General features: G+C 34.4%; 1 protein-coding gene across 1 annotated transcript in view; it reads left to right on the top strand.

Moving 5' to 3' along the window:
* The first annotated feature begins 16,932 nt into the window (after positions 1-16,932).
* Positions 16,933-27,965, top strand: part of LOC111515159 (gamma-aminobutyric acid receptor subunit alpha-2) — a 137,211-nt gene continuing 126,178 nt past the window's right edge. Inside the window, exon 1 of the mRNA XM_074185197.1 lies at positions 16,933-17,061. Coding sequence (XP_074041298.1) covers positions 17,015-17,061 — 47 coding nt within the window. The 5' untranslated portion in view covers positions 16,933-17,014. The remainder of the gene's footprint in view (positions 17,062-27,965) is intronic.

Genomic DNA, 27,965 nt, shown 5'->3' with positions numbered 1-27,965 from the left:
ATTAAAGAGGCATCGCCAAAATTCACGGAGTACCTACTAAGTCTGAATAGGCGATCAACTAGAGTTCTGGTTGGGCTATTGACGGGACACTGTAGACTCAACAAACACATGAACAACATCAGACTGGCAGACACAGCCCTATGCAGGCTTTGCCAAGAGGATGAGAAAACCTCCGTACATATACTAAGCTATTGCGAAGGTCTGTCAAGGATAAGGTTTGCAACATTAGGGGAGGAAAAACCACAGCCCTCTGAATATATGGGGAACTTGAGGTCTGGCCTATGGAGTCTAGTTACAAAGACGGGCCTAGACATGGAACTCTGGCATACATGAGGGCACACACAATAGACCTGCAAAGGTCGCAGTGTAGTGGATGTTCAGCACAGAAGCCTCATAATAATCTAATCTACAAATTTTCACATTATAGATTCCATTTCTAATACGCATTTCACTACAACAGTAGTTGGTGGTCCAACTGAGGAAGTTATACTGTAGCGAAATGCGTATTGAAAATGGATTTAATATTGTCAAAATTTATAATTATTATTTTGAATATCATTATTGACTTTCACCAAGTAACGGGTCAGTGTATTAAAAAATAGCTTGATATTGAATCAATGTTGATGGATTTGATGAATCCGAAATTGTGATCGCAATGATTATGATTATTACACAAACTTTGACATACTCATTGTCCATGTAGGTTCACCAGTGAGACAAATCTCTTTCTGTTATAAGTCAAAAAGTTTGTCCTCACATTTAGAGCAGTATACCAGAATTGGTAAAATCTGCTCTCTACTGATTGTCATACACTGCTGAGAAGGAAAGTAATTATTTGTAGTGAAAAAAAATAGAAATATCTTCGCCAAGTTTTTGATGATGTGGTTTATTTGATTGAGTTACTGAGTTTATTCGTGAAAGGTACTCGGTTAAATCAATATTCATTCATATATTATGTTGTGTAGCGGTGTTTTGACTTATATCTCCTACAATTTCATAAATAAGGAAAGCTACTGTTATCGTGTATCGCTATCATCGCGTATTGGATGAAATTCCTCCCATGTATGTACCTTGTGAAACTTGCACTTCTCTATATCACTGTTATAACAAATCGTTGTCTCAAAGTAGGAAATCCCTTCGTGATAGATATGTGATGGAATCGGCAGATACTAGATGAAATAAAATAAAAATCCATATCATATTCAAGAAACACGTGTTTCCCTATACAAATACCTTTTTCAGGCGTGTCTATACTAATATATTGTATAGCAAAACACGTGTTACATTTTGGTTAAATTGTTCAGTGAAAATCTCACAAAGAAGTATTTTTGCATTCTTTGTAATGAGTCTAGTGTTATCTTCGTATTGAACCTTTTCTATTTCAAAAAAAAAACAGACGCATTCTGTTGTTTCTTCATCGGATGCAATAACATCTGGAAAGAATAACATCTGGAGTTCAACTCAATTTTCTGAATCCAGTTTACTGTCGTTAATGATTCTGTATTTCTCCAGATATACCACAATTCTTTTCGTCGATCAAGTAGGAATCCAGAATGTTTTCCGGAGGGGCCATTGTGAGAACTTTCAATATTGAACTGTAAGAATCCATATGAATCAAACTCCAATATTTTCTTTTGAAATTCGACAGACGGCACAAATGAAGCTATTCCTGTATTTCCTCGTTAACATGTTAATTCTTCTCACACTTTGAACTCCTTTTCTTATATACAGAATCACTTACGACTATAACATATTGGGATTGGGAGAATAGTGTTCTCCTTCCCAGGTGCGCCTGGGCTGCCGGTCCGGTTTTATGGATTGAGTGTATGTTCAAAATAATTAACTGTTTCAAAATTATGAGCAAGTTCGATTTTTTTTCCTTTTGTGAGAGAGCCGCAAACCCGTAGTATTAAGAGTAATAATCGATGATAAACTAGTCCTTCGGTATCTGTTTGCTCAGACGAAACCAACAATTAGTGTCAGCCAACGATAAATTATCTACAACAAGGCAAAGCCACATCCAATTATATTTCGTTATGGAGACAATAATCATTCGGAAGAAAATACGGTAGCTCCGTTTTCTTTGATATTAAATCATTATTAGTCATTTTTTAGTTGTTTATTTGCGATACATCAAGATTAATCATTGCCAAACTACATTCAGTGTTTCTAACAATCTTGCGTATACGATCCATTCATTTCGACTGACGTTTACTGCTCAACTATTTTAATCAAAATTTTAATTCGAGAACCCCTTTTTCCAACCGCGAATCGCGGGAGTATTACAAGTTGGAAGTTAACGAAAAAGTTTCAAAGCCTTTACGTTGCCACACCAGATTTCGAGACAGTGCGAATCATTCACTTTAGACAATCGCATTTTCTGGTGGATTATTGGATAGTCTAAGATCCGTGCGGTATTAGACATATTTACCTTTATCTATTATTTGATGTCTTACCTATGTCTAATAGTGAACATGACAGTGTTCCATGTGAGAGAAATGTTTACCTTCATTTAGTGTATTTTGTAGAAATCCCGTGAATGATATCTGATTCAGTTACATACCGAATGTTTGTAATACAAGTGTAATACTAGAGTTTTCTGTATAATTCAGTATTCATATAAGAGTATTCGTTTCGAAAGAATTTTTCTTTCGTGTAATTCAATATTTATATGAAAGTATCTGTTTCAAGAATGCTTTCTCTTTCAGTTTGTGTCTGAAAGTTACTTCTTTGCATGATCTACTACAGATCTATGTATAAAGTTACTTCTTTTGGGTGACTTGAATCATAAGATCATTATCCTTGACCGCGGGCATGCAATTGAGTTGACTTTTGAAGTGAATGAGAAAGCTTTGGTAAAGATATTCGGGAATATTGAATTTTATGAGGATAAGTGGATTAGAAAAGATCCATACATTAGAAAACCAACTAGAAAACAATGATTGGAGACCCTTGAGAATAATAAAAAACTAAATAACTTGAACAAAATCAGTTAGCAATACCCTAAAATAAGAATTATGCCATAAAACAATCCGTTTTCTTGTGGAAATTTTAGAGATGGCAACTGTAGGCTAAATACTAAAAATTTAAGATTCACAATTCACTTGAAAAAATAATAATTTCGATATTACTGTTCGACCGAACAGGCAACAATGTGTACGAATAGATAACACCCGGAGTAACAATAAAACTATACGATATGGAGTTCCACAGGGCATTGTTTTAGGACCTATTCTTTTTATACTCTATATCAATGAAATGTTCAACCTACCCATTTCAAGGGATAAAATTGGCTTTGCTGATGACACGGTTGTTTTTTACAAAGATCGAGACTGGAACACTCTGAAAGAGAAAATTCAAAATGTACTACCAGTTTAATTCAAGTTCTTCAGTAGTAAACTTCCGACAGTCAATGTTGGAAAAATAGTATACCTACCAATAACCAGTTATGAACCAAACTCACACGAATTCAACCGAATTGAAGTTAGAATTGAAAACCATTTTATGGTTCTGATGGAAAACATAACTGTTATATATCTCGTCATTACAATAGATAGTCATTTGAGGTTGGATGCTGACATCTGTAACATAATTAAAAAACTACGTTTTGTTTTAAGTATCATGTATTCTACACTTGTTCAAACTCCCATCAATTATGGAATTATTGCATGGGGTGGAGTAACTAACAACTATCTGAAAAATCTCAAAACACTACAGAAATAGCTCATAAGAATCATACTCGGTAAAAAACGTGACTATTCTATCAATGATCTTTATAGGGAATTGCGGTGTCTTGATATACGCCAAACTTTTTTGCTCACTCTCGTATTATACCAAACAAAATATATTTCATCAAGCAAACACGTACGTCATATATACAACATCCGATATAAGAAGCTTTGAAAGTACCTAAGATAACCAAAACCATTGGACAGAGATGAAATGTTTTTCTTGCTTCTAAACTATTCAATAAAATTCCAACTGAAATTAGGAATCTCAATTCACTATCCCTATTCAAGCGAGAAGCCACGAAATGGATTAATATGAAACCTAAAATTCAGATACACTGTTCAATAGACCTCAAAAACGCAAATTGAAATGTATCGATGTTCTAAAGTCGTATCTACTCGTGTATCATTTGATATTTAATATATGTACAAATATATGTGAATAAATTTACCTGATTTCTTATTCATAACAAACGCGCATCTGCTAAAGCCGATGTTTTTCCATGATATAATGAATTTCAATAAATCATGATATAAGTTTCATGAACTACATTTCTGAATAATTTTATTACATTCATTAATTGTTATTAGGCACATATGTTCATATACTTTATAATTGAATGCATGTCAGCTTGTATTTATAAAGATGTATCCAGGGAACTTGAGGTCTGTTTCCCCTTTTGAGAAAATATTTTTTTAAATTAATATTTCCAAAGTGAGATATACTAAATTGGCGCAGTCCACAGTAGGATAATTCAACACTAGATGGAGCAAGGAGCAGCCTATCCGATAGTGGTGAACCAACAACATCAGGCCATAGGACCACAGAAGGACGGTCTCTTCAACGGTGGAAGAACACGCGCACGCTAACTTCGCCGGAGCAATGCATGTAAAATAAGGTTTCATCCTCTATGACAACCTTTGGTGTGTGAAAAAAAACATCACGACTTTTCATATTTTCAGAAACTGAATATTTATTGACAATTTAAATACCAGTTTTTTTGTCAAGCTTCATGGCTAACGCAAACCCTACACCTGAAATTGAGCCCTATAAACTCAATACATTTTTATCAGTAATATCTGAGTATGATGGAGATCGAATTTTCATAAACACATTTTCACATGCTTATAATGCTGCTCACCGCATGGATGTTCAAGATCCAAAAAAATTCATTAACATTACATATCAAAAACAAATTAAAACTAGCAGCAGCAGAACTCATCAGTTCTCTAAACCCGTCAAACAAGAACGAAATAAAATTACTGTTAATCCAATATTTTGGTGACACACGTGATTTAGCCTCTTTGATACAAGACCTCCAAATAATCCATCAAATGCCCAATGAGTACCCTTTAACTTTTATAAACAGACTTCAAACTTCGAACCCACGATGCAAAAAGACACGCAACAATTCAAAAGCAACCGCTTACTTCAGAGGAGAAGCAAGCGCAACAAAGTTTAATCCGAACCATGATTCTAAATACCCTTTTGGCAGGACTGGAACCTACGATAGGACAGATAGTTGGAGCCGGAAACCTAGCTCGAAACTATCCAAATAGTGAAACGAGAGTTACAACTCTCATATTTTCAACAACAGAAATTGAAAAAAAATGCAAATATTATCCAGTACAAAAAACCGCAAACCCTCTGTTCAGCGGAATCTCAGTATTTTTCAATTGAACGAGAATATTTGGCCATAGTTTGGGCAGTCAAACATTTCAGATCCTATCTCTTTGGACAAATATTTGAATTAATTACAGACCACTCACTTATTTTCCATAAAAGACCGTGGCAGCAGACTATATGGCTATTTGACGTCTAAAACTAGAATACCTAATATGATTATACAGGGTTTAACTAAATAAGTGTAAAACATTCGAGGAGGTTATTCCTCATCGAAAAAAAGATAGGATCTTTCATATAAAGAAATTTCATTGGAACATCCCTTGTTGAGATACAGCCCTTTGAAGGGGGTACATAAAATTTGCATAACATTTTTTTTCACAAGCACTAAAAAAGTTATAATATTGAAATTAACCTGACGTTCTGTACTACCAAAAAGACACTTAGCCAGAAATGTATTTGGTTTACCCCATGGTTGTAAGGGGTGGAAAACGCAGCCCCTAAAATTTATTTCCAATGTAACTTTTTGTCTTATTATTTGTTTACCATTTAAAAATTTATTTCCGATAACCTGTTTCATTCTAAACAAAAAATGTCTCTTGGGTTTTTCGCTCAAAATAAACCAGTTCGCAGCAAAAAATTATTTTAGAAACAACTACAGAGATACATCGTCATAAATGCGAAAATACGAAACTAATCTATCTAGTAGGTCACTATTAGCGATAGTGACAATTAAATTGGTATGACTCTGTCAGTTTGTGAATTTTCGAAATTGAATTAATACTAATTGTGTGTTGTTGTTCTGTTTTTAATTTGTTACTTTAATAATTCACTTGTTATCAAAGTGGCATACACAAATGAGGAAATGGCTGATATGCATTACGTTTACGGTCTGTCGCAGGGAATGTGTTAGAAGCTTCTAGAAGATATGGTGAAATGTATCCTCAACGGCAGCATCCTTCAGATAGAATATTTGCTCGACTTCATCAACGATTACGAGAATATGGTTCATTCGACAAAAGAACGCAGAATTGTGGTCGCCATCGAGAAGTACGAACACCACAGCTTGAGGAAGCAGTACTTAATTTGATTGGAAAACAACCTACTACCAGTACTAGAAAGGTTGCTTTCCAGCTAAATGTTGATCGTATGACTGTATTTCGAATTTTAAAGGAACAACTCTTATACCCTTACCATCTGCAACGAGTACAGGCACTGTTACCGCGAGACTTTTCGAACCGTCTTGAATTTTGCAATTGGATGCTGGAAATGATTAGATGTAATTGTGAAGACGATAGAATTCACATACGAATGTAGTTTTTCTCGGGACAAGATTATTAATTTTCATTATTACCACATATGGGCCGATGAAAACCCTCACGCTATCCTCGAAACTAACCATCAAGAAAAGTTTTCTCTTAACGTGTGGCTCGGAGTTATTGAGGATGATTCAATTGGGCTTCATTTTCTACCTCCTCGATCAAATGGTGAGGCATACGTTCAATTTTTAAGAGAAGTGCATCTAGTACTGCTGGGGGAAGTTCCTTCGGGCGTCAGAAGGGATATGTTTTTCATGCATGATGGGGCTCCCGCCGATTTTAGTCGAGTAACACGTCAGCATTTAACTGAAACATATGCAAATCAGTGGATAGGTCGAGGAGGACCACAGAACTGGCCCGCTCGATCCCCGGATCTCAATCCTCTCGATTTCTTTATTTGGGGCCATTTACAGCATTTAGTTTATCGTGATGTGAAGGACTCAAGAAACCGCATCATCGATGCGTGCAGGGTAATCAGAGAGACTCCAGGAATATTTAAGCGAATACGTGGCTCAATGCGCCGACATCTAGACGCATGCGTAATGTCTGAAGGTAGACATATTGAATATTTACTATGATTTCTACATGTTGTGTGTTTTGTTATTAATAAATAAGTTTTGTTTATTACCCTTTAATCATTTAATGCAGGTATTAACAACAAATTACCAATAATTCCGGTTCGAATTTATGACGATGTATCTCTGTAGTTGTTCGTAATGTAATTTTTGCTGGTTTATTTTGGGCAAAAACCCAAGAGACATTTTTTGTTTAGAATGAAACTAGCTATCGAAAATAAATTTTTAAATGGTAAGCAAATAATAAGACAAAAATTTACATTGGAAATAAATTTTAGGGGTTGCGTTTTCCACCCCTTACAACCATGGGGTAAACCAAATAAATTACTAGCTAAGTGTCTTTTTGGTAGTACAAAACGTCAGGTTAATTTCAATATTGTAACTTTTTCAGTGCTTTCAGTGCTGGAGTACCTCAAGGGTCCAACCTCTTGCTCTTTTTTTATTTTCATCAATGACCTCCCGAAAAAAGTGTGATTTCATCTTCATTTCAGCATCAAGCACCCTTAAGTAATTTGTTTTGGATCTCGGGTCAAGGAAAGTTGCAATCAAGTAGTTTGAGTTTTGACTTGTGAAGTTGAAACGAATTTCCAATTCAGCTTCCGATAAAGCCTATGTGATAAATCAGTAGTTTGCTCAATCACATCTTTAAGTTTTTTCAAAGCAGCAACGTTTGATATTACTTCCGATACGCAAGATAGACCAGAATGTGTTATTTGAATATTCATTCGAAGGAATTTGATTAATTGAAATATTGCTCCATTGAACTTCATTATTGAGTTGATTAGTGTATCGTGATCAGCAACATACTATGACATGGTCCGCTTTTATTCTAACAAACGTTCAATCATATTAAAAGTGGAATTATAACTAGTGGTGATACCCTTCACTAACTGATCCTCAGATAAATTTAGTTCTTTTCGAATCAGCAGATTTTCTTGTGCTAAACCTCAATGACTGGAGTGCGTCTCAAGCCGTATATCAGTAGCAATAAATGTTGTCACTTCGCCTTGACTCTGAGCGAGTCATTTATAGCTCTTTGAAGCATATAATATGAAAAGTCTAGCTGAGTCGAGCTCAGCCTAACGAGCAACATAGCTTTCACAACATATCATTGTTGTGAAAGCTAGAATTTCTGTGTAAGCAAGTTCATATGTCAGAAGTCAGTAGGAGGAGTTCCAGCCCAAAATCCCATGTTTCTCCTCAAGGTGCTTCATTCTGGCGATTCAAGGACCTTCGACCCTTCAAAGCCCACTTCAAGGTCACACAGGTTTCTTGCCCACTTCAAGGTCACACGTGTGTGTCAGTAGATGAACGAGCACATTTAAAGGTTGCGCGTCTTTGGTAAGTGTTTCCGAGAGGGAATATCAGAGAGATTCTAAGATGAGAACGTGGAAATTTATGTTCGATTTTCACGAAAAGTCTGTCATATACACTATTGATTCAAACAACTTGCTAGTAATGAATAATTTTGAGATAACTCTATAATTCTTAGGGGATCATCTGTTTTCCAGACAATAATAATGATAATGATGCCTACAGTACTTCCTGTTCTCAATATCATACTGGCTTGACTCAAAACGGCGATAATACGATTCTCGAACCCAATAACAGCTCACTTCACGATTGTGGAGAGTGATTATGGGTTAACGATGCTGGCACGTCCTCTTTCAGACCAATCTCTTGAGATAATCGTTCTCATCATGAGAGTCATCTGTGGAATGATGCCCTCACTACTCTCGAAACATAATATCATGCTGATTTTTGAGGTAATATGCTCAAGTTTGTAGAAATTGTTATGAGTTGTATTTTTTCACCTACGAAGCTAATTCATCAGATTTGATTCCTTTGCTTTTGAAATAAATATAAAATATTCTCAAACTGTCAGTATGGATTTCGAGTTGGCTTATCAACCAAAACATTCATTAATAAATCACATTTTACCTAATTTTGAAAGTAGTGAACAACAAAACAGAATTTTTTTTACCGTTAATCCATTAATCATTTTTGAGAAACTTTATAATATGAACATTCGGGAGCTAAATTTGAATTGGATTGAATCTTATTTGTTATACCTGGCTGGAAGGCTGGAGTCGGCTACGATTTCCCTTTGGGGGTATGATACCCTTAACATTACTACTTGTACAGCAGAGAAACGTATCTTTTTCTTTTCTTCGTGAATATAATTTCGAATGTGAACCTTTCAATTTGCTAACCATGCAAATGATGTTCTGAAGAAAAATGTTTTCTCAAGCACAAGTAGTACAGGGTACGGATATTTTCACTGCACATACGATAAGCGATGTCATTTAATTCCAAACAAAAAGGTCAACCACAACAAGCAATTTCACTATTTAAAATGTTCCAACTACACTACTGCAGATACTAATGAAAATAACAGAAATGAAAACTCATTTTGGAAAATATGATTATAGGCTTAATATATTAGTTGCTTGTTGCCACAATCGAAGCCATTAATTATCGGTATAGTTTTCAATACCAGACTTCAGATCGGAATATGGAACAGTGTTCTCAAAAATGATTCTGGATTGGTGCTACAATTTTTTGGGGCAGTGTCTGCTTTCTCATTAAAGGATATTCCTATATGTGATGGAATCCAGACAATTTTTTTCGTTGTATTTCATTTAAAAAATTTGTTTTCATCCGTTGCAGTAATCGGTGTTATTTGTTATGGTTTCGTGAATTCAAGTTATTATCTCGTTTTATAAAAAGTGTTTATACGTCTGGGAAAAAGTTTAAGACATGAATATGTATTGGATTTGTTCTATAAATTCACGGAAATTGGTAAAGTTAATAACAGGCTGTTCAGGAATAGTCAATAAAGAAGGTATCAATGTCACAGTTCTAGGTTATATTGCCTTTGTTTTCAGAACCCCTCATCGACACTCCACTCTTCCAATGATACATCACATGTTTGTCTAATAAATGTAGGTACCTTTCATCTGAATGGCAAATAAATCCCCCCTTCCTGTTGACAGATTGATCTAAAATTCAGGATACAAATTTAGTTTTGGTGACAATTCAATAAATTCTGCATCACTATAGATCCAAGACAGCCGCAGCTACAAAATGGCGGATTGAATATCCTCAATATGAGTATCAAATGACAGGGTTTGACTAGTAGAATAATACACTTTGAAAAATATGCAAATTCAAGATGGATGCAGCCACAAAATGGCGGATTACATATTACCTTGTGATACTGAGGCACTAAATGAACTCAACAGGTCCTAGGTAGCAGTCATCACACCTCTCGCCTCAGCAATCTACGATAGTGATCAGATAAAAAAATTATAAAATCGTTGGGCGTAGTATTCACATATTTACTCAGGTTGAGTTATGCCCAAAGATTTTATTATTTTTTTATCTGACCAATACCGTAGATTGCTGAGGAGAGTAATGAGGTGACTGCTACCTAGGAGCTTCCGAATTATTTTTTAGTGTACATCATTGTTATCTTTTTTTCAATAAAACCAGTCAACATAATAGCTGTTCACGATATGAGTGTTTAAAGTGAGGTTTATATAATTTTGTGAGTGAAAAAGTTTGCGAAAAGAGAGGAGCGAGTTTAGCAATTTCACGAACAAAATAAAACTTCCTTTTAATACAAAGTTTTTCGTACAACTGTCCTGTTTTTATAATATAATAGAAACATTTAATATTTCTATAAAAACACATTTTGACATTTCTTGAGGTTAATGAATAAGGCGCCAGTTGAAAAATATTTGATGATTGAATTTGCAACTATTTTCGGAAAATATGGAGCCTGCTGGCGAAATCAATGATTGAATAGAACTGGCGAATACTTGATGAAAATTCATATTAGAAACTAATTAATACAGTTTATTATTGTATGATTTTCACTATAAAATTTATAGTGAAAATCATAAACTGTAATAATTAGTTATTAAATCAATGGATGAATCATTGATTGCTCAAATTCCAAATACACAAATAAACATTGACTATTTTGATAAAAACATCGCATTACGCCCTTCTGTTATCAATCATCAACGTTTTTTTCTGAAATACTCAAATTATAAATGTAGTGCGAACCCCGTTGGTATAAACACATTTGAGAAAATGCCCTCTACCATTGCTGAGTTTCTGAACCTCCCGGAACCAAAGGAATATGCAGGTCACTGTTTCAGAAGTATGAGGAATGGAAGTCTACAACAGTAGCTGAGGTTTACATCGATCAATCTATTGCTTATGAAAATACCCTTGCTGAAAAAATAATCCCAACAGCTAGCTCCAGCGTTACAGCATCGTCCTTTCCACTTCAAGAATTAAATGTTAATGCCCATGAAATTGTCAACTCAGGTAGTTCAAATATTTTACGAAGCTCTTCAACATTGCAAGATATTAATGTCAGCATTTTTTCTAATTATACTTTTCTCATTATTTTTCATGAATAATAATAATAATGTAATTAATGTATAGTGTGTGAAAGCCGAATGGCATGAATTCATTATTTTGGTTAGTGTACATATTCAAAAAAATTACGAAACACTTCGAATGTAAATTATAATTTGACATTTTTCAACGTAAAAATTCCACCCCTACCTTCAACCCCTTTCGAATGACAGGTATAACACTCAATTTTTCAAATGGAAAGTATGAGTTCATGATATATTTTTCGAAAGGTCTCATCATTCTCTATTCAAAAATGTTATCACTTTCAAGTTTATTGCAACAATTAAGATAAAATGAATTTATATCATGTGGGTACCGAAATTCGATAAAATACACTCAAAAACTGAAATGTAATGCAGAACGTAATAAAATGTAGAATACGAAAAAAACTATGGATGTTAACGAAGTAGTTCACCGCGAACGTCTTGGCAACATCCCAATCTCAAATAATACTGTCTTCTTCTAACATTATTTAACACATCAGGCGTCATCGATCTAACCGCAAGCGTTACTCGTTCTTTTGAGTCATTCAAATCTGTAGGTTCAGTTAGGTACACATTGTTCTTTACATATCCCAATGAAAAAAAATCAAATGATGAAAGATCGGGTGATTGCGCTGACCATTCAATCGATCCTCGCCTCCCTATTCACCGATTGGGAAATGTTGTATCGATGTATTCAGACATTAACTTGGTAATGTGGTGGTGCTCCATCCTGCTGAAATCGTATCGTATGCACTAGAACTTGAGGGTTTCCTGGATCAGGATTTGTTAAACCTGGAATGACTATTCTGAAGTAGTGCCAATATTCATCGCCATTCAAGTTGCCCTGAATTAAAAAAGGAACAATGATATAGTTTTTTACAATCCCTGCCCAAACATTGACCTTTTGAGGGTATTGCGTGTGTTCTCTCATACAGTGAGGATTTTCTGTTGACCAGTAGCGGCAATTTTGCTAATTAGAATGACCGTTCAGTACACTCATCATCATCAACGTCTTCTAATGATATTATATTGTTATCCAACATGTCCATCATTTGCTCACAAAAATAACTTCTTCTATCAAATTCATTTTCCATGGGCTTCTAAGTAGATGTCATTTTATAGGATGCATTTTATTTTCTTTTAATATGTTTACTATCGATGTATGGCTAACTTTGAAAGTAGTAGATGCCTATCTACTCGATGTATGTGGGTTTTCCTCAAACTCAAGCATCACATCTATATTGAGTTTATACCTCATTGCATTGGCAGCTACTTTTTTTATCTGCCCCACATGACCTAGCTGGCAAAACTGCTTTTCTATTTTGCTTATTGTTCCTTGAGATATGGGCAGTAAATTAGAAAATTTCTCATGAAATAGGCGAGCTACTTCTTGTTGTGTTCGGGTTTTATCTCCGTAACCAATCATTTCTGAAACTGTTATTTTATGAATTTTCGATAATCTAACCATTTGTCAGACTTGAATTTAATGAATTTTAAACCTAAATTAAACTACTGTTGTAACATAAAAAACAAGTTGACAAGGCGTTTTAAGCGAACGTTGCCACGGAAATTATTTAAGGTTTTTAAAATGTACCATCTAACAAAAACCTTGTTATGGTTTTTGCTTACTTTCTTTTTATCAATACCTCAACATGAAATGATGAGGTATTGTTTCAATAAACTTGAAAGCGATAATATTTTTGAATAGAGAATGAAAATACCTTTCAAACGATATATCACAAATCTATACTTCCCATTAAAAAAATTGGGAGTTGTACCTGTCATTCGACGGGGGTTGAAGTAGGGGTAGCATTTTTCTGTTAAAGTATGTCAAATTATAAGTTGAATTTGACGTGTTTAGGAATTTTGTCAAAATATGTACCGTGACCGAAATAGTGAATTCATGCCATTTGGCTTTTGCACACCGTATAGGTAATACATTTGTAACAGAATTTAATTGTATCTAAATCTATTGTTCATAATAAAACTTCTTTGAATATCGAATAATTATGTTTTGTTTATTGGTATTTGATCGAAAAATATCTTGTTAAAAATACTTTTTACCCTAATGTTGAAAATATTTTCAACACGCTACTTTGTAAACATCATCTTTTAATAAATTGATGGATGTAGCTGTCACTACGTGATAGGAGATCATGATGAAAAGAGAAATGAAAATTTCTATGTTTTTACCACTTTTATTTGTAACTAACGTTACTGCAGTTTCGTCCTATATGGACATTCTCAAACTTAAAAATAAACAATAAAAATGAGTTTATTGTTGTATAGGACGAAACTGCAGTAACGTTAGTTACAAATAAAAATGGCAAAAAACATAGAAATTTTCATTTCTCTTTTCATCATCTTTTAATTTGATAACCATTGAAAATGTCACCTTTAATGACAGTTGTACCTACATAAATCCCTTTTCACTTATTTTATTGATACAGGACTATTTTGAATCCCAATATAATACGACCTATCCACATTCAATATCTCCTAAAACTAAACGTGTGGATAGGAATTTTGGGTAACCATATTATATGACTATTCTTTCTGAATTCAAACCTGAATGGTGAAAGTTATTTCATTTTTTCTAAATGAAAAATTTATTCAAGCATTGATACGCCATTCAGTTATATGCTCTTTTACGAAATTCAGTGGTTTTTTCAACAATATGAGGCTACTTCTCATTGCGGGATACCAGTACGACTGTTTCTTGATGGTGACTCTCCAGGTGGATGAATTGGAAGCAGATGTTATATAGAATACACGAGAATCTACGAGATCGTTACTGTAGATAAATTACCGGTAACAGGCTTCAGGCTATGAAAACCTGATAGGATGTGAGGAAGGAAGTCAGGTATTGGTGCGGTTCGAACATTTGATGAAGTAATTTTATCTGTTTAGCTTTACTTTCTTCTTCGTAATTGAATACATACTCAAAGAAGTCTTTTATTTTTTCTGACTTTGCTTATCGTTGTGATGCCAAAAGTGTTACACGGTTGGATATAAAGTTGAAAAACATTTCAAATAAGGTATCACTGAACTATTATTCCCATTTGAAATATTCAACTGGTGGAATGTTATGGCCAGGCGGTGGTTGACAAGGGGTTGATTTTTACGTAGAAATATGTCCCCATGAAAATGAAGTGACGTGTTTCATTTTTTTTACATTCTGAATATCCAATGAATTACTCAGGGAGACGGTTTCAACTTGAATACACTGTATGATCAGATAAACCTTTAAGTACGTTTTTTATTCGAAATTTTTTTTTTCATCACATTCAAATTGGGTCAATTTGTGAATGGATAGTGATAAACTTTCCACAACATATACCATCGAGTCTAAGTAGCTTGTAATAACTAAATTATACAACATAACCCAGTAACTTTCCATTGGCTGAAAATAATGCATATAAAATCATCAGCTGCAATATTATAAGTAGGTACCTCAATATGATCGATAACTTGTGCAATAACAATCCGCCAGTGAAGCAAAGTGAAACAGTGCTATACTATAAATAATTTCAGTAAGGAACTGACTGTCAAGTTTCAGCACTAACTTCAAACTTTGATTTTAGAGTCTGTAACATGTGAACTACTCATATCATTAACTTCGTGTCTATTTAGTAGAATATATAGTAGAGGAGACCGTGGGAGATCGACCTTCGCCTATGAAATAACTTGATGAAATATATTTTTTATCAAATATAATTTATTACCAACCATGGCTATGCCTATCGAAAAGTATTATTCGAACTAATTTAAATTATTCAATTAATCAAAAATATACCTAGGCATATTCTGTGTAATACAAATTTGAGATGAACTTCATTCGGTTATGAAAAGAGTGTAGATGATGAAAGAAAATTGATTAAAATCAATTGAATTAAAAATAGATATAAACACTTCTTAATAGGCAAGTTGTCATAGACATGTTTGTTAATAAATTATATTCGATAACAAAAAATGTCTCATCAAGTTATATGATGGGTAAAGGTCGATCTTCCACGGGCTCTGAGACTAATATTCATGATGTCTGTAGAAAATTCCTTGCTTCTGCTATCATATAAGGGGAGGCTACTACATGGGGTCATGTTTAGGAAACTGGCATTTTTCATTCTCATATTTTCCGCTCACTGCGTCTAGTTCCGTGTGGGGAATGATACTTGAGAATAAGTATCACAATTACTTCAAAATAACAATGAGTTATATATTATATTTGATTAAAAATATGTCATATATACAAATCACGAAATTATGAAACAACAAAAATTAATTGGCGCTCTGGGGCGATTCCATTGATTCCAGTGGCGCATTTGCTGTTTCAGCTGCAGGAAAACCCGGAAAAACCTGCAGGGCCATAACATCTGAAATGTTCTCTCTTCCATAAAACAAAATATAGGGTGTCTCCAGAGGCACCAATGAATTCAAAACATCGCCAGAACACTTCGTGATACGACTATCTCAAACACAAACCAGTACGTTTCGTCTTTGACCAATACCTAATAATGACCTGATTTAACGCCAGAACCACAGTGTACACTGACTACATGAAGATTATGATAGTGGTCATCTACATGTTCATCTATTTCGAACTTTCGTAAGAGTTCCGTCAGAGGTTGAGTCATGTTTGAAGATCATCAGTGTCATTATTAGATTGACTGGTGCCTCACTTATACTTGTTTTCTTATAATAGCACGATTCAGACAATTTGAGGGGCACTGAATCAAGTGACTGATATGATAAAACTGACCGATACTTGATGAAAATCCATCATAACGTATTCAAAAAACACACTTTACACATGTTGCGGTTTTGAAAACTTTCAAGTGAAAATCTCACATCAAAGAGTGTTTTTTGAATACAAGTGACTGATTTTCATGTCATTCCACTTTTCTTTTTGCGTATCTGGGACACTCAGTATAGCTAAAATTATAACCGGTCAAAAAATATATAAAAAAATTGTTGAAACTGGGAATACTCACATATCAATGGACAAAATCAGTTTCATATCAGAATTAGAATTTCCTCAGTTGTCGTAACGGAATATCCTCTTCGTTCCTTTCATCCCATCCGTTAGAATTGGAGGAACGCAAACATGAAAGGTAAATATCTACAAACCACAAATATTAATATCCTGTAAAAGTATTTCATTTTGAGCGGAATTTCCGGCGCATGTTCCTCATCGGGTTAGTGGGACTTCCAAAAGTTTTGAGCGCGCGCATTTTGTTGCCAAAGGCTTCCACACTACTAACACATAACTCGAGTTAGAGGTTCAAATATCATAAGGCGAATTTGCCAGAATTTGTTCGAAAAACCTACAGGTTATCACCGAGTGAGAAAAATGTGTCAAGAGCTTATTTGCTTTGTCATCTGTTGTCTGGGAAACGGGTGAGTGGAGCTTTCATCTACTAGTTTTTTACATGTTGGCATCGGTTTCTCGACTACGATATTTAGATCGGTAAATTATTTGTTGTTTCTCATTGATGAGGAAGATGGAAGCATTTTGTAGATTGTCACATGTACGATAAATTATGAAAATGTTTTCAGGTATGAACAAATCAAAACAACAGAGTTTTACTTCATATATTTTTGGTTTTGTCATTTTTCATTTCTTGCTTGAAGAGTTGAATACAGGGTTGTCGGAGATGAAAGTGGCAATTTACATAAAACAGGTTTTAGTCTAGAGTATTTCCGGTTGTATTGAAATTTTCCCCTAAATTTAATCGAAAAGTTACAATCTACCAACATCAAATTACAGATGTAGTCTATAAACATTTATTTTATCGTTTCTGTATTATTTAAAAAATATTTCATATTTGATGAAAGAAATCACACTTTCATTTGAATACAATTCTCTGTACTTGTGATACTCACCAATTTCTGTTACTTCATAGTTATCACTATAAAAAATAATATTACTATCATGTGCAATATTCATTCATAAACACCAGAGTTTTCGTTTTACGTGACCTACGGCGTATATACAGTGCTTTTCTTTAATGTCCCCCTCCCCTTATATTTTTTGAAAGGGTCAACTCAAAAATTTTAAATTTAGGATAATGAAATTAATGCATAAATACTTTACTTTGAAGTGAAATTGACAGATGAAACTTTCGAAATGGCGACTGGGCGCCATCCGGAAAAAAAAATTAAATGGAAAAGGGGGTCTTAATATACATATTTTTGAAGCTTCGACAAATGCTTCACAACCCTAGAACATAATGTCATATCTTCAACTACTACAAAATAGCAGAACTTTTGAAAATAATAATAATTTTAAAAGCCTGCAATATTACAAATTAGACAACTATGGTGTTAACCACGGTCAATTTTTTTGAAGAGTGTAATAATTTTCGAAGTTTTTGGTGCAAAGTTATTTTTATTATTCGTTAATACCGAAAATTACTCAAAATCATATAGTATTGTAACAAGAACTCAATATTCAATAATATCAAATCACAAAACATCAAAATGAAATAAGTATTTTGGAACAAACTCATTGATTTTCTGAAGAATATTTTGGAGAATTATTTTGGACAAGAAAATCTCCAGAAAATCAACGAGTTTGTTCCGAATACCTAATTTATTTTGATGTTTTATGATTTGATATTATTGAATATCAAGTTCTTGTAACAGTACTGTATAATATTGAGTAATTTTTGGTGTTAACAAACATGAAAATAACTTTGCAGCAAAAACTTTGAAAAGTTATTTTACTCTTCAAAAAAATTGACCGTGGTCAACACCATAGTTGTGTAATTCGTAATATTACAGACTTTCAAAATGAACTGTCTTATACAGGATGCTATCTATTTATCGTTTGAGCAATTTTTTTGTAGTGCCCATTTTTGAAAAAAATGGGTCAGAAAATTGAACTTTACTTAGATGGTCATGACTTCAAATCTAGATGTATTTTTCAATGCTGAACAATGCTAAATATTTCCCGAAATTTTTCAAAATTAGAGTACTTTCCTCTTGTTCAACATCAAAAATTTGAAGGCTCCTCCTACATTATGTTTGTTTTACTGTATTTTGTTGGTGCATGTTCAGTTTTAGGGGATGCACATGTCGAATATATATATATATATATATATATATATATATATATATATATATATATATATATATATATATATATATAATAAAAAGATAAGTACTCTTTGATAATTCCCATATTGATTTCAATTTAAGAGCCACCAGTATACAGCTGTTTCAGCCTATTGGGCATCGTCAGTACCGGGCAGGCGGTCCTCGATTGAAGGCAAAATGAGAAAAAACCAAAAAAGTATTTGATGAAAATAGCTGCGTGAACGCAAGCGAAACATAAGTGGAACCACCTATTGGTGTGACACCCAAGTCAACTTGCCAAGTTTTTATGTCAGTGTTGGTGGTTTGACCAATCAACCGACAACTGCGGTAGCAGAAATTTGGAAAGCTAACCTGAAATGCCATCGGAAAACGAATCCACATGTTTCTAGAAATTATATGAAATCTAAAAAGGTTAATGCAGTCAAGCTGCTGGAAAATAATTCCATGAAAATTAAAAAATGAATAGATAAGTACTCTTTGATCATTCCCATATTGATTTCAATTCAAGAGCCACCGGTATACAGCTGTTTCAGCCTATTGGGCATCGTCAGTACCGGGCAGGTTGATTGGTCAAACCACCAACACTGACATAAAAACTTGGCAATTGACTTGGGTGTCATACCAATAGGTGGTTCCACTTATGTTTCGCTTGCGTTTACGCAGCTATTTTTATCAAGTACTTTTTTGTTTTTTTTTCATTTTGTCTTCAATTGAGGACCGCCTGCCCGGTACTAACGATGTCCAATAGGTTGAAACAGCTGTATACCGGTGGCTCTTAAATTGAAATCAATATGGGAATGATCAAAGAGTACTTATCTATTTATTTTTTGATTTTCATGGAAATATTTTCCAGCAGCTTGACTACATTAACCTTTCTGGATTTCATATAATTTCTAGAAACATATTGATTCGTTTTCCGATGGCATTTCAGGTTAGCTTTCCAAATTTCTGCTACCGCAGTTGTCAGGTAATATCCTTTGTGTTGGATTTTCTCTAGGTTCACTGTTTCTAGGAATGTGTATTGTTTTGTGAAGTATATTGAATGTTAGGTCTTGTTGTGTTTTGATTTTTATTTGTTCATTGATAAGTGAATTATAATTGTTGAATTTATGGATGTTTGTGTTTTTCCAGATGTCCATACGGTTTCCTTTATTGACTTTATTGACCATATGGACATCTGGGAAAACTCAAACATCCATAAATTCAAGAGTCAACTGTCAATAAAGTCAATAAAGGAAAACGTATTGACATCTGGAAAAACTTAAACATCCATAAATTCAACAGTCATAATTCACTTATCGAGGAACATATACAAATCAAAACACCACAAGACCTAACATTCAATAAACTACACAAAACAATACACATTCCTAGAAACAGTGAACCTAGAGAAAATCCAACACAAAGGATGTAACCCAAACACAAGCAAATTTACCTACAGTACGTGAAGTACCCGCACTGAGGCATTCTGACCGCATAAAATAACAAACAAAAGGATGAAACGTTCAGTTTGAGTAGAGCCTTGAAGACGACAGCACAGTCAGCTATCGAAAGCGCTTGCATATAATAAATACAAATATATATATATATATATATATATATATATATATATATATATATATATATATATATATAAATAGGTAAGTACTCTCTGATCATTCCTATATTGATTTCAATTTAAGAGCCACCAGTATACAGCTGTTTCAGCCTATTGGGCATCGTCAGTACTGGGCAGGCGGTCCTCGATTGAAGACAAAATGAGAAAAAACCAAGAAAGTACTTGATAAAAATAGCTGCGTAAACGCATGCGAAACATAGGTGGAACCACCTATTGGTGTGACACCCAAGTCAACTTGACAAGTTTTTTTGTCAGTGTTGGTGGTTCGACCAATCAACCGGCAACTGCGGTAGCAGAAATTTGGGAAGCTAACCTGAAATGCCATCGGAAAACGAATCCACATGTTTCTAGAAATGATATGAAATCGAGAAAGGTTAATGCAGTCAAGCTGCTGGAAAATAATTCTATGAAAATCAAAAAAAATAAATAGATAAGTACTCTTTGATCATTCCCATATTGATTTCAATTTAAGAGCCACCGATATACAGCTGTTTCAGCCTATTGGACATCGTCAGTACCGGGCAGGCGGTCCTCGATTGAAGACAAAATGAGAAAAAACCAAGAAAGTAGGTACTTGATAAAAATAGCTGCGTGAACGCAAGCGAAACATAAGTTTTCCGATGGCATTTCAGGTTAGCTTCCCAATTTCTGCTACCGCAGTTGTCGGTTGATTGGTCAAACTACATAAAAACTTGGCAAGTTGACTTGGGTGTCACACCAATAGGTGGTTCCACTTATGTTTCGCTTGCCTTTACGCAGCTATTCTTATCAAGTACTTTCTTAAGCCAAAATCTGCCTCCGTTTCAGTTAAAAGGGGAAGGAGGCCAGGCTTCAACCTGAATAAAATCAAGATGGTTAACGTCATCTGCCTCCGTCTTCAGAAATGGACAAAAAATTGAAATATATATGCAGTTATTCCTTTGCTGATTATTTATTTCTCAACTTCTTCGACAGATGTCAAAGGAGTTTTGAAATATGAATTATGTCAATGTTGATTGACTACTGAAACATTCGATGTAAGAGGCTTATTAAGTGATTTCAGATACTCAATTGATACTCTCAATTTTGTTTTTGAAAACAATTTTCCTACATCCTCTACGAAGTCAAAACCACAGTCCAACGGTTGTTTTGATGAAAGTAGTTGTCTCAATTTTCAACTGTTTGCGAAGAAAAATTGGATATTATATCACTTATTGAGACATGGCTTCATAGGGATGTAACTAATTTCCAATTATTTTCTAATGCATACGATGTTTATTGAGAAGGTGAATAACTTTATTCAGGTGATACTTATTTGTTTTGATAGCCTCAACAAATTCCCAAAAATCATCCGTAATTGAAATATTATTGTTCGATCAATATTTTGGACATAGAGTGGCAAAATTGTTATTTTCGGTTAATTTTTTTTTATTTTTTCAGGGTTATCAAATCAATTTATATTATATTAGACAATGGAAGTCCGAACTGATGAAATACATGACAACAACGTTATTGTGTTGAATATTCCTGATGTAATTTCTGTAGATAAATTCGAGTTTTTTTGTACAATATGGAAAATAAAGATCCGGTTACAATTAATGCGATGATTTTAAACAGCGGATTGACTTTTTCTACCCATATAGAGATTAAATTAAATATGTGAAACTCTGAAAATATAACTTCCGTATCTGCAGTCATCGCATATACCCACCGACAATGTCTGCAACACTAGCAGATGGAACATTTTGTATCATACGTTCCATTCGATCACGACCTACCTACCGGATTTTGTTCTCCCTAGACATTGGAGGGTTTTGTGAAACATTAAAAATTTCAACTTTGAATCTGAGAGTAAAGTTATTTCTTTTTTGTGTATAATTTCTAACAGATTGCGTCAGTATCTTACAGTTAACTGATTTTCTAAATCTTCCTCTATTTTCGAGAAACACGTGCCTGTGCGAAAATAGCGATTCACACTGGATTTGAATCGCTGGAGATCAAATCTATTTGGAAAAACGTTCTCAGGAAGTTTATAACACATAAACAAAATTTTCCAAATGGAAGATTTCTCAAAATAGATAAGTTCGAGGTGTACTGAAATGAACCTCAAAACGATGAGAAGCCACAGTCCGTCGCGTATTTCTGAAATGAACCACTCTTGGTGGAATCAAATGTGCCATGTCACTTGAACACTGCCTGTGAAAGTATCTAAAGAAGAGAAACAAATCCCCAATCTTTCTTCAATGTTCCATACTATCAAGGTTCCAAGTGATGTTCATGTCTCCAATCAGGAGGATGGCTCTTTTCAGGATGGAATCCAGCGGCTTCTGGGTATTCTTGGGAGCGGATCTCCATACAAGAGAACAACAGTCCAAAGATGGTCTGATCTGAGCTTTATAAAGCATCAAAATTTGCTGAGATATGTACAGTCTTCCGTTTCGGAACAGTGTTCCAATCTTTTGAGAAGCAGCCTTCGCAATTCCAGCGACATAATTGTGCCAAGACATTTTGGTGTTCATTTTAACCTTCAACAAACTTATCGAATCAGAGAGCGGAATTGTCTTTCCTGATATTATTATATCAGGTTCGGAGACATTCATCTTTTTGGAGAAAACTAATGCGTCGGTGTTTGTGGCAATGAATTGAAACTGATTAGTTTTACCCGAATTCGAACTTACTTCTAGATTATCATTAAGATATGCACCTCCTGCTGCCGAAGAAGACGTGCATCCGCAGCCGATATCCTGGAATCCAAATGGAATGACGAGACCAGTGCGCTGTCGTCAGCAAAGCAATGTATTGGATTCTTCGTTTTTTCCAATAAGTCGTTGATATACAATAAAAAGAGGGTTGGAGACAATATGGATCTCTGGGGAACACCATCGACGGCCACTTGCAGAGAGCATTCTTCCAGGAAGCTGGAGAGCCATACACAAAAATGATCTGAAAAGCCTGATTTATGATCGCTCAAGATGTGAACGCCTTCCAAATATTCATGGATATGGTGATTTACGGCTTTCTTCATGATTTTTGATATCACTGATAGCAAAGCGACTGGTCTATAGTCATTTGGAAGATTTTTCTTGCTCTTTTTGGCAATAGACTGAACGCGAGCAATCTTACAATAAGAAGGAAAAACCTCTTCCTTGTAAGACAGGTTGAGAAGTCTGCAAAATACTGGTGCGAGTTCATTTGCGTACTTTGTGAGTACGATGATGGGCACTTCATCAGGACCATACGCCTTGGTGATATTGAGCTGTTTCAAAATTCGCCTGACTAGACGTTGTCAAAAAGTTAATTGTCGGCATTGTGGATTCTAGTGTGAGAATAATGGGTGGTGGCTTTTCCTTCGTTCATTGTTCAGCTAGTAGATTTGTTTTTTCTATGGTTGTTGTTGCAATTGAAACATTGTGTTAGTGGTGTAATTGTGTATTTTGCAAAGTTTCAATTAACACCTTCACCGAAAAAAAAGATCTAGACCCGTTGGGATTGGCAAGCAGTTTATTTCTAATTCTCTGATTGTAAAGTTCTTTGTTTTCATTTAATCTGAGTTGATGCCCAAGGTGAATGAAAGCATTCAAATGACTTATACTTTTTTGAGATTTTTTTTTTGCCTCCATTTTGTATCATATCCATGGAGTCGAATTATTATTATGTGTATCGTTCTGTAAATGGAAAACTGATGAGCAATAAATCTATTATTATTATCATTATTTCTCAAAAGTTTATAACTCACATGTTCCTCCTACCTTATACGGTAATACTACTCTTTTTTGTTTGGAGTTTCATTCGAGTTGAATTGAAAATTCTCTTCTGAACCGCTGCGCTGATCTGCAGTGAGGAAGAGTGAAGCATATGGTTGTTTCAAAAGTATTATTCGTTTTAATGTCATGTATTTTTGTAGCTCCATATATCAACAAATATTCATTCTACTGTGTCGTGGAATACACCGACAATTTTTTCCCTCTTCAGCTTATTACTATATGATATTGTTATTCAATTTCCGGCCAATTTCTCCCTACGAATTCAATCTGAACCAAAGTGTTGCCAAAACAGACCGAAAAATCAACCAGCCATTTGGCAATAATATTGTTAATGAACGCACTGTTCGATGTTGGTTTGCGAAGTTGAGCCTCGAAGTGATGGATCTACAGTAATGCAGGTCGAAAATTTGAGGACCCAGGTGGAGACTGACCCATCACAAACGGTGCGTGCGACTTGCAGAGTCGTGTTAATAACACCTTTTGAGCCTCAAGACTGACTTGACCAGTTTGTATGATTTTTCAATCGTTGAATCATTGTAATCAAGAAAAATATGACGATTGAACAAATTGACTACGAATCATATATTAGGTTATGATAGTTTTCATGGTGCGGGAAGAGACAAAATAGGTGTGATGATATTTGTGATTGTGCGTGCATGAATGATTGTTGTCAGAATATCCATCACAGTTTTGTTTACAATGCCTCAATTGAATCTTCCACAATAAATCCGTAAAGCAATTAGACTGTGCGATATTCCTATTACGAATGATAATGATAATAATAATAATAGCTTTATTGTCCAACAGTTACTCATTTACAGAACAATATAAAATTTTTTTCCGAATACTTAACCGTAAACGAAGAATAAAATGAACAAAAAAGAAAAACTAATTCTAATTACCTACTTCAAGTATACTTTAGCAATTCTAATAATGTTATGAAGGTTAATGGAGAATAAATGACCATGGGCACAAATGCTATTGAAATATGTGCACATTACATATATTGGGGAATTGAGCATAATGTTAGTTCTTGCTCTGAGAGGTCTAAAAATGGATTGAGATCGTGAAGCTGGCCATGGTACATTGAAGTTAATTTGTTGAAGCATTTTAGGACAGTCATCTCTCTCATTCACTAACTTGAATAAAAATATGAGCGACGTACATTTTCTGCGATGCTCTAAACTAAAAAGTTCCAAACGTTCATATATGACATCATTACTCTCTCAGGGTAAGAACCATCTATTCTGAAAATTAGAAATTTACATAACTTTGTTTGAACTCTTCCAATGGCTATGTTATGAATCTCATAGAATGGACTCCAGACGATACTTGCATATTCTATCTTCGAACGTACTTAGGTGAAACACAACAGCTTCATGGCTTTAATATTATGAAAGTTTCTGCAATTTCTAACAATGAAACCGTAAGATCTGAGAGATTCTGAAACTTTTTGTGAAATATGTCTACCAAATGTTAATTTATGTTCGAACATTACTTCTAGGTCTTTGATCTCATTACATCTCAGCAGATCTGAATCCTGTATTACATACGGGAATGTATAAACCTCTTTTTTCGACTATAACTCACTACTTTGCATTTCTCCACATTGAGTTTCAATTTATTATTGCTACAGCAAGCAACAAGAAATTCTAATTGAGACTGAAGATTTACACAATCACCTACTTCCTTAATTATAGAAAATAATTCCAAGTCATCCGCGAAGCTTAACCGCTCACACGCTAAACTTTCACATAAGTCATTAATAAACAATAATAACAAAAGAGGGCCTAGTTTGGAGCCCTGAGACACACCAGAAAAAGCTATATATGTTCTAGATTTATAACCGTTATAGGACAGGAATTGTTTTCTACATGTCAGATAGGATTGCATCAGCTGACAGGCAGTTTTCGAAAAACCGAAACTCATCAGTTTGTTGAGCAAGATACCATGATCAATTTTATCGAATGCTTTAGAGAAATCCGTGTATATAACATCAACTTGGCCATTGTTATCTAATGATTCGGAAACAAAGTGGGTAATAATGGATAGATTTGTCACAGTAGAACGCTTAGTAACTAATCTATGTTGATGTTGAGATAGTTGCCGTTGAATAGAAGCATATACCTAGGCAATTATATAAAATAATCTCAAAAATTTTAGAAAACATACATAAAATAGATATGGGTCTGTAATTCTCTATATATGATTTTTCACCACTTTTGTATACAAGACATACTTTAGCTAATTTCCATATATCTGGGAATGTTCCAAATATCAGACATGAATTAAAAATTCTCTTTGAAGGTTTCGCTAATGCTCCTGCATTAGCAAAACCTCAGGCTCAGATCATATCTGAGCCTGATGTGAGTTTGTCTTTTAGTTTTTAGTTGCAGATATAACCTCATTTTCTTGAATGGGGTAAAAATGAATATGAACATTGTTATTCACTGTACCAACTTTGTTCGAAAGTGAGCTAGATTTTGAATACACCTCACTGAAAAAAGTACTGAAGGCATCAACAATATCTTAAGGATTCTCGAGTTTGCTTCCTAATTAGGTTACTGATCCTGTTATTCTTGTGCTGCAGATGAAAAAGAAATCGTATGAGAGAAGTGCCGTGCTGTATATGGCAGTTTCAACTGTTTTTGCAGAGTATTTTTTGTTTTGGCCCCAGAGCTACCGTTCTAGTGTTTGAAAGTTGAAATCTACTGATAACACAGCTTACTTTCTATAATAATTATAAAATAATTGTAAATACTGAGAATACCATGTATCTAGAATATATCAAAAAATTAATTTTGTACTGTTTCTGTATGAATACACTATTTTCCTGACATAAAATCTACTGATAGGCATGAAAACAACTTAGCAATACGAGCGCTGCTATAGTGTGACCTGACTTCGTGCTTCACAAACATAATATAAAAAGCCAATTTAATTCAGCTTATATAACTCAATATATTATTTGAAAATTCCAGTACGAAAGAGGGTTTGCCGGTCAGTTAGTTTTTAACTAATGGAAAATTACACTCTCATAAACCTACACAGCTAATTACACCTACATGTAACTCATGATATTGTCATTCTTTTTACTTCCTTATGATGATTTCCATTAATATTTGATTAAATCCGGAAGTTGGTCATATGAATATAATGCCGCTTCTGACTGAATAAGTCAATTGGTTTCAAAAGTGATTTTTGAGAAATGTCAATACCTCATCGAAAAATTCGCTTTAAGCTTGTTGGAAACTCCGCTCCTATATGGAAGTTTATGAACGCTAAAGCCAACAAGAAAATCCGGATATAAAAACGAATCGTCTACGAATTGAAGATGAATATTCGATTGACGATTCGTAGGATTCGTTAACCTCTTCCAAATTCTTTTCGTTCCAGTTCCTTCTCACATCAAACGTATATTCATTGCGATCTAATATAAAACGTTTAATCAAAATTTTTCTCAGAAGTGCTAAACACTACGGTTCCGAGCATTTCACTACAAATATTCTTTTGATATTATCAACACCATATCTTCAATTCTTATGCACTTTCCAATAGCAATTCCGTAGTTCAAAGAACTTTCCAGTGGAACGGTAGTTAGTTGGTTAGTGAGCAGGAAATGCAGGATGCAGGCAGGTTCAAGACCAGCAAATTAGCCAGATTCAAAAAATCTTAGTTTCTTATCTGAATGGGTGACTTAGTGTGGCTCTTTATAAGAGAGTGCTTGAATCAAGAATACATGTGTCCAGATGTATTGTATATATCGACAGACTAGTATTGGGAACGGCACGATTGAAATAAAACGTGTTTCTTTCATTAGCTGGCACAAGTACCTAGAAAAC

The sequence above is a fragment of the Leptinotarsa decemlineata genome, unplaced genomic scaffold, assembly GCF_025532065.1.
Source record: "Leptinotarsa decemlineata unplaced genomic scaffold, Ldec_3_MD MMD2_tig00026369_RagTag_RagTag, whole genome shotgun sequence".
In the NCBI taxonomy this organism is placed as follows: Eukaryota; Metazoa; Arthropoda; class Insecta; order Coleoptera; family Chrysomelidae; genus Leptinotarsa; species Leptinotarsa decemlineata.
Note: the sequence above shows the minus strand (reverse complement) of the source record. Positions and strands in the feature narration are given on the sequence as shown.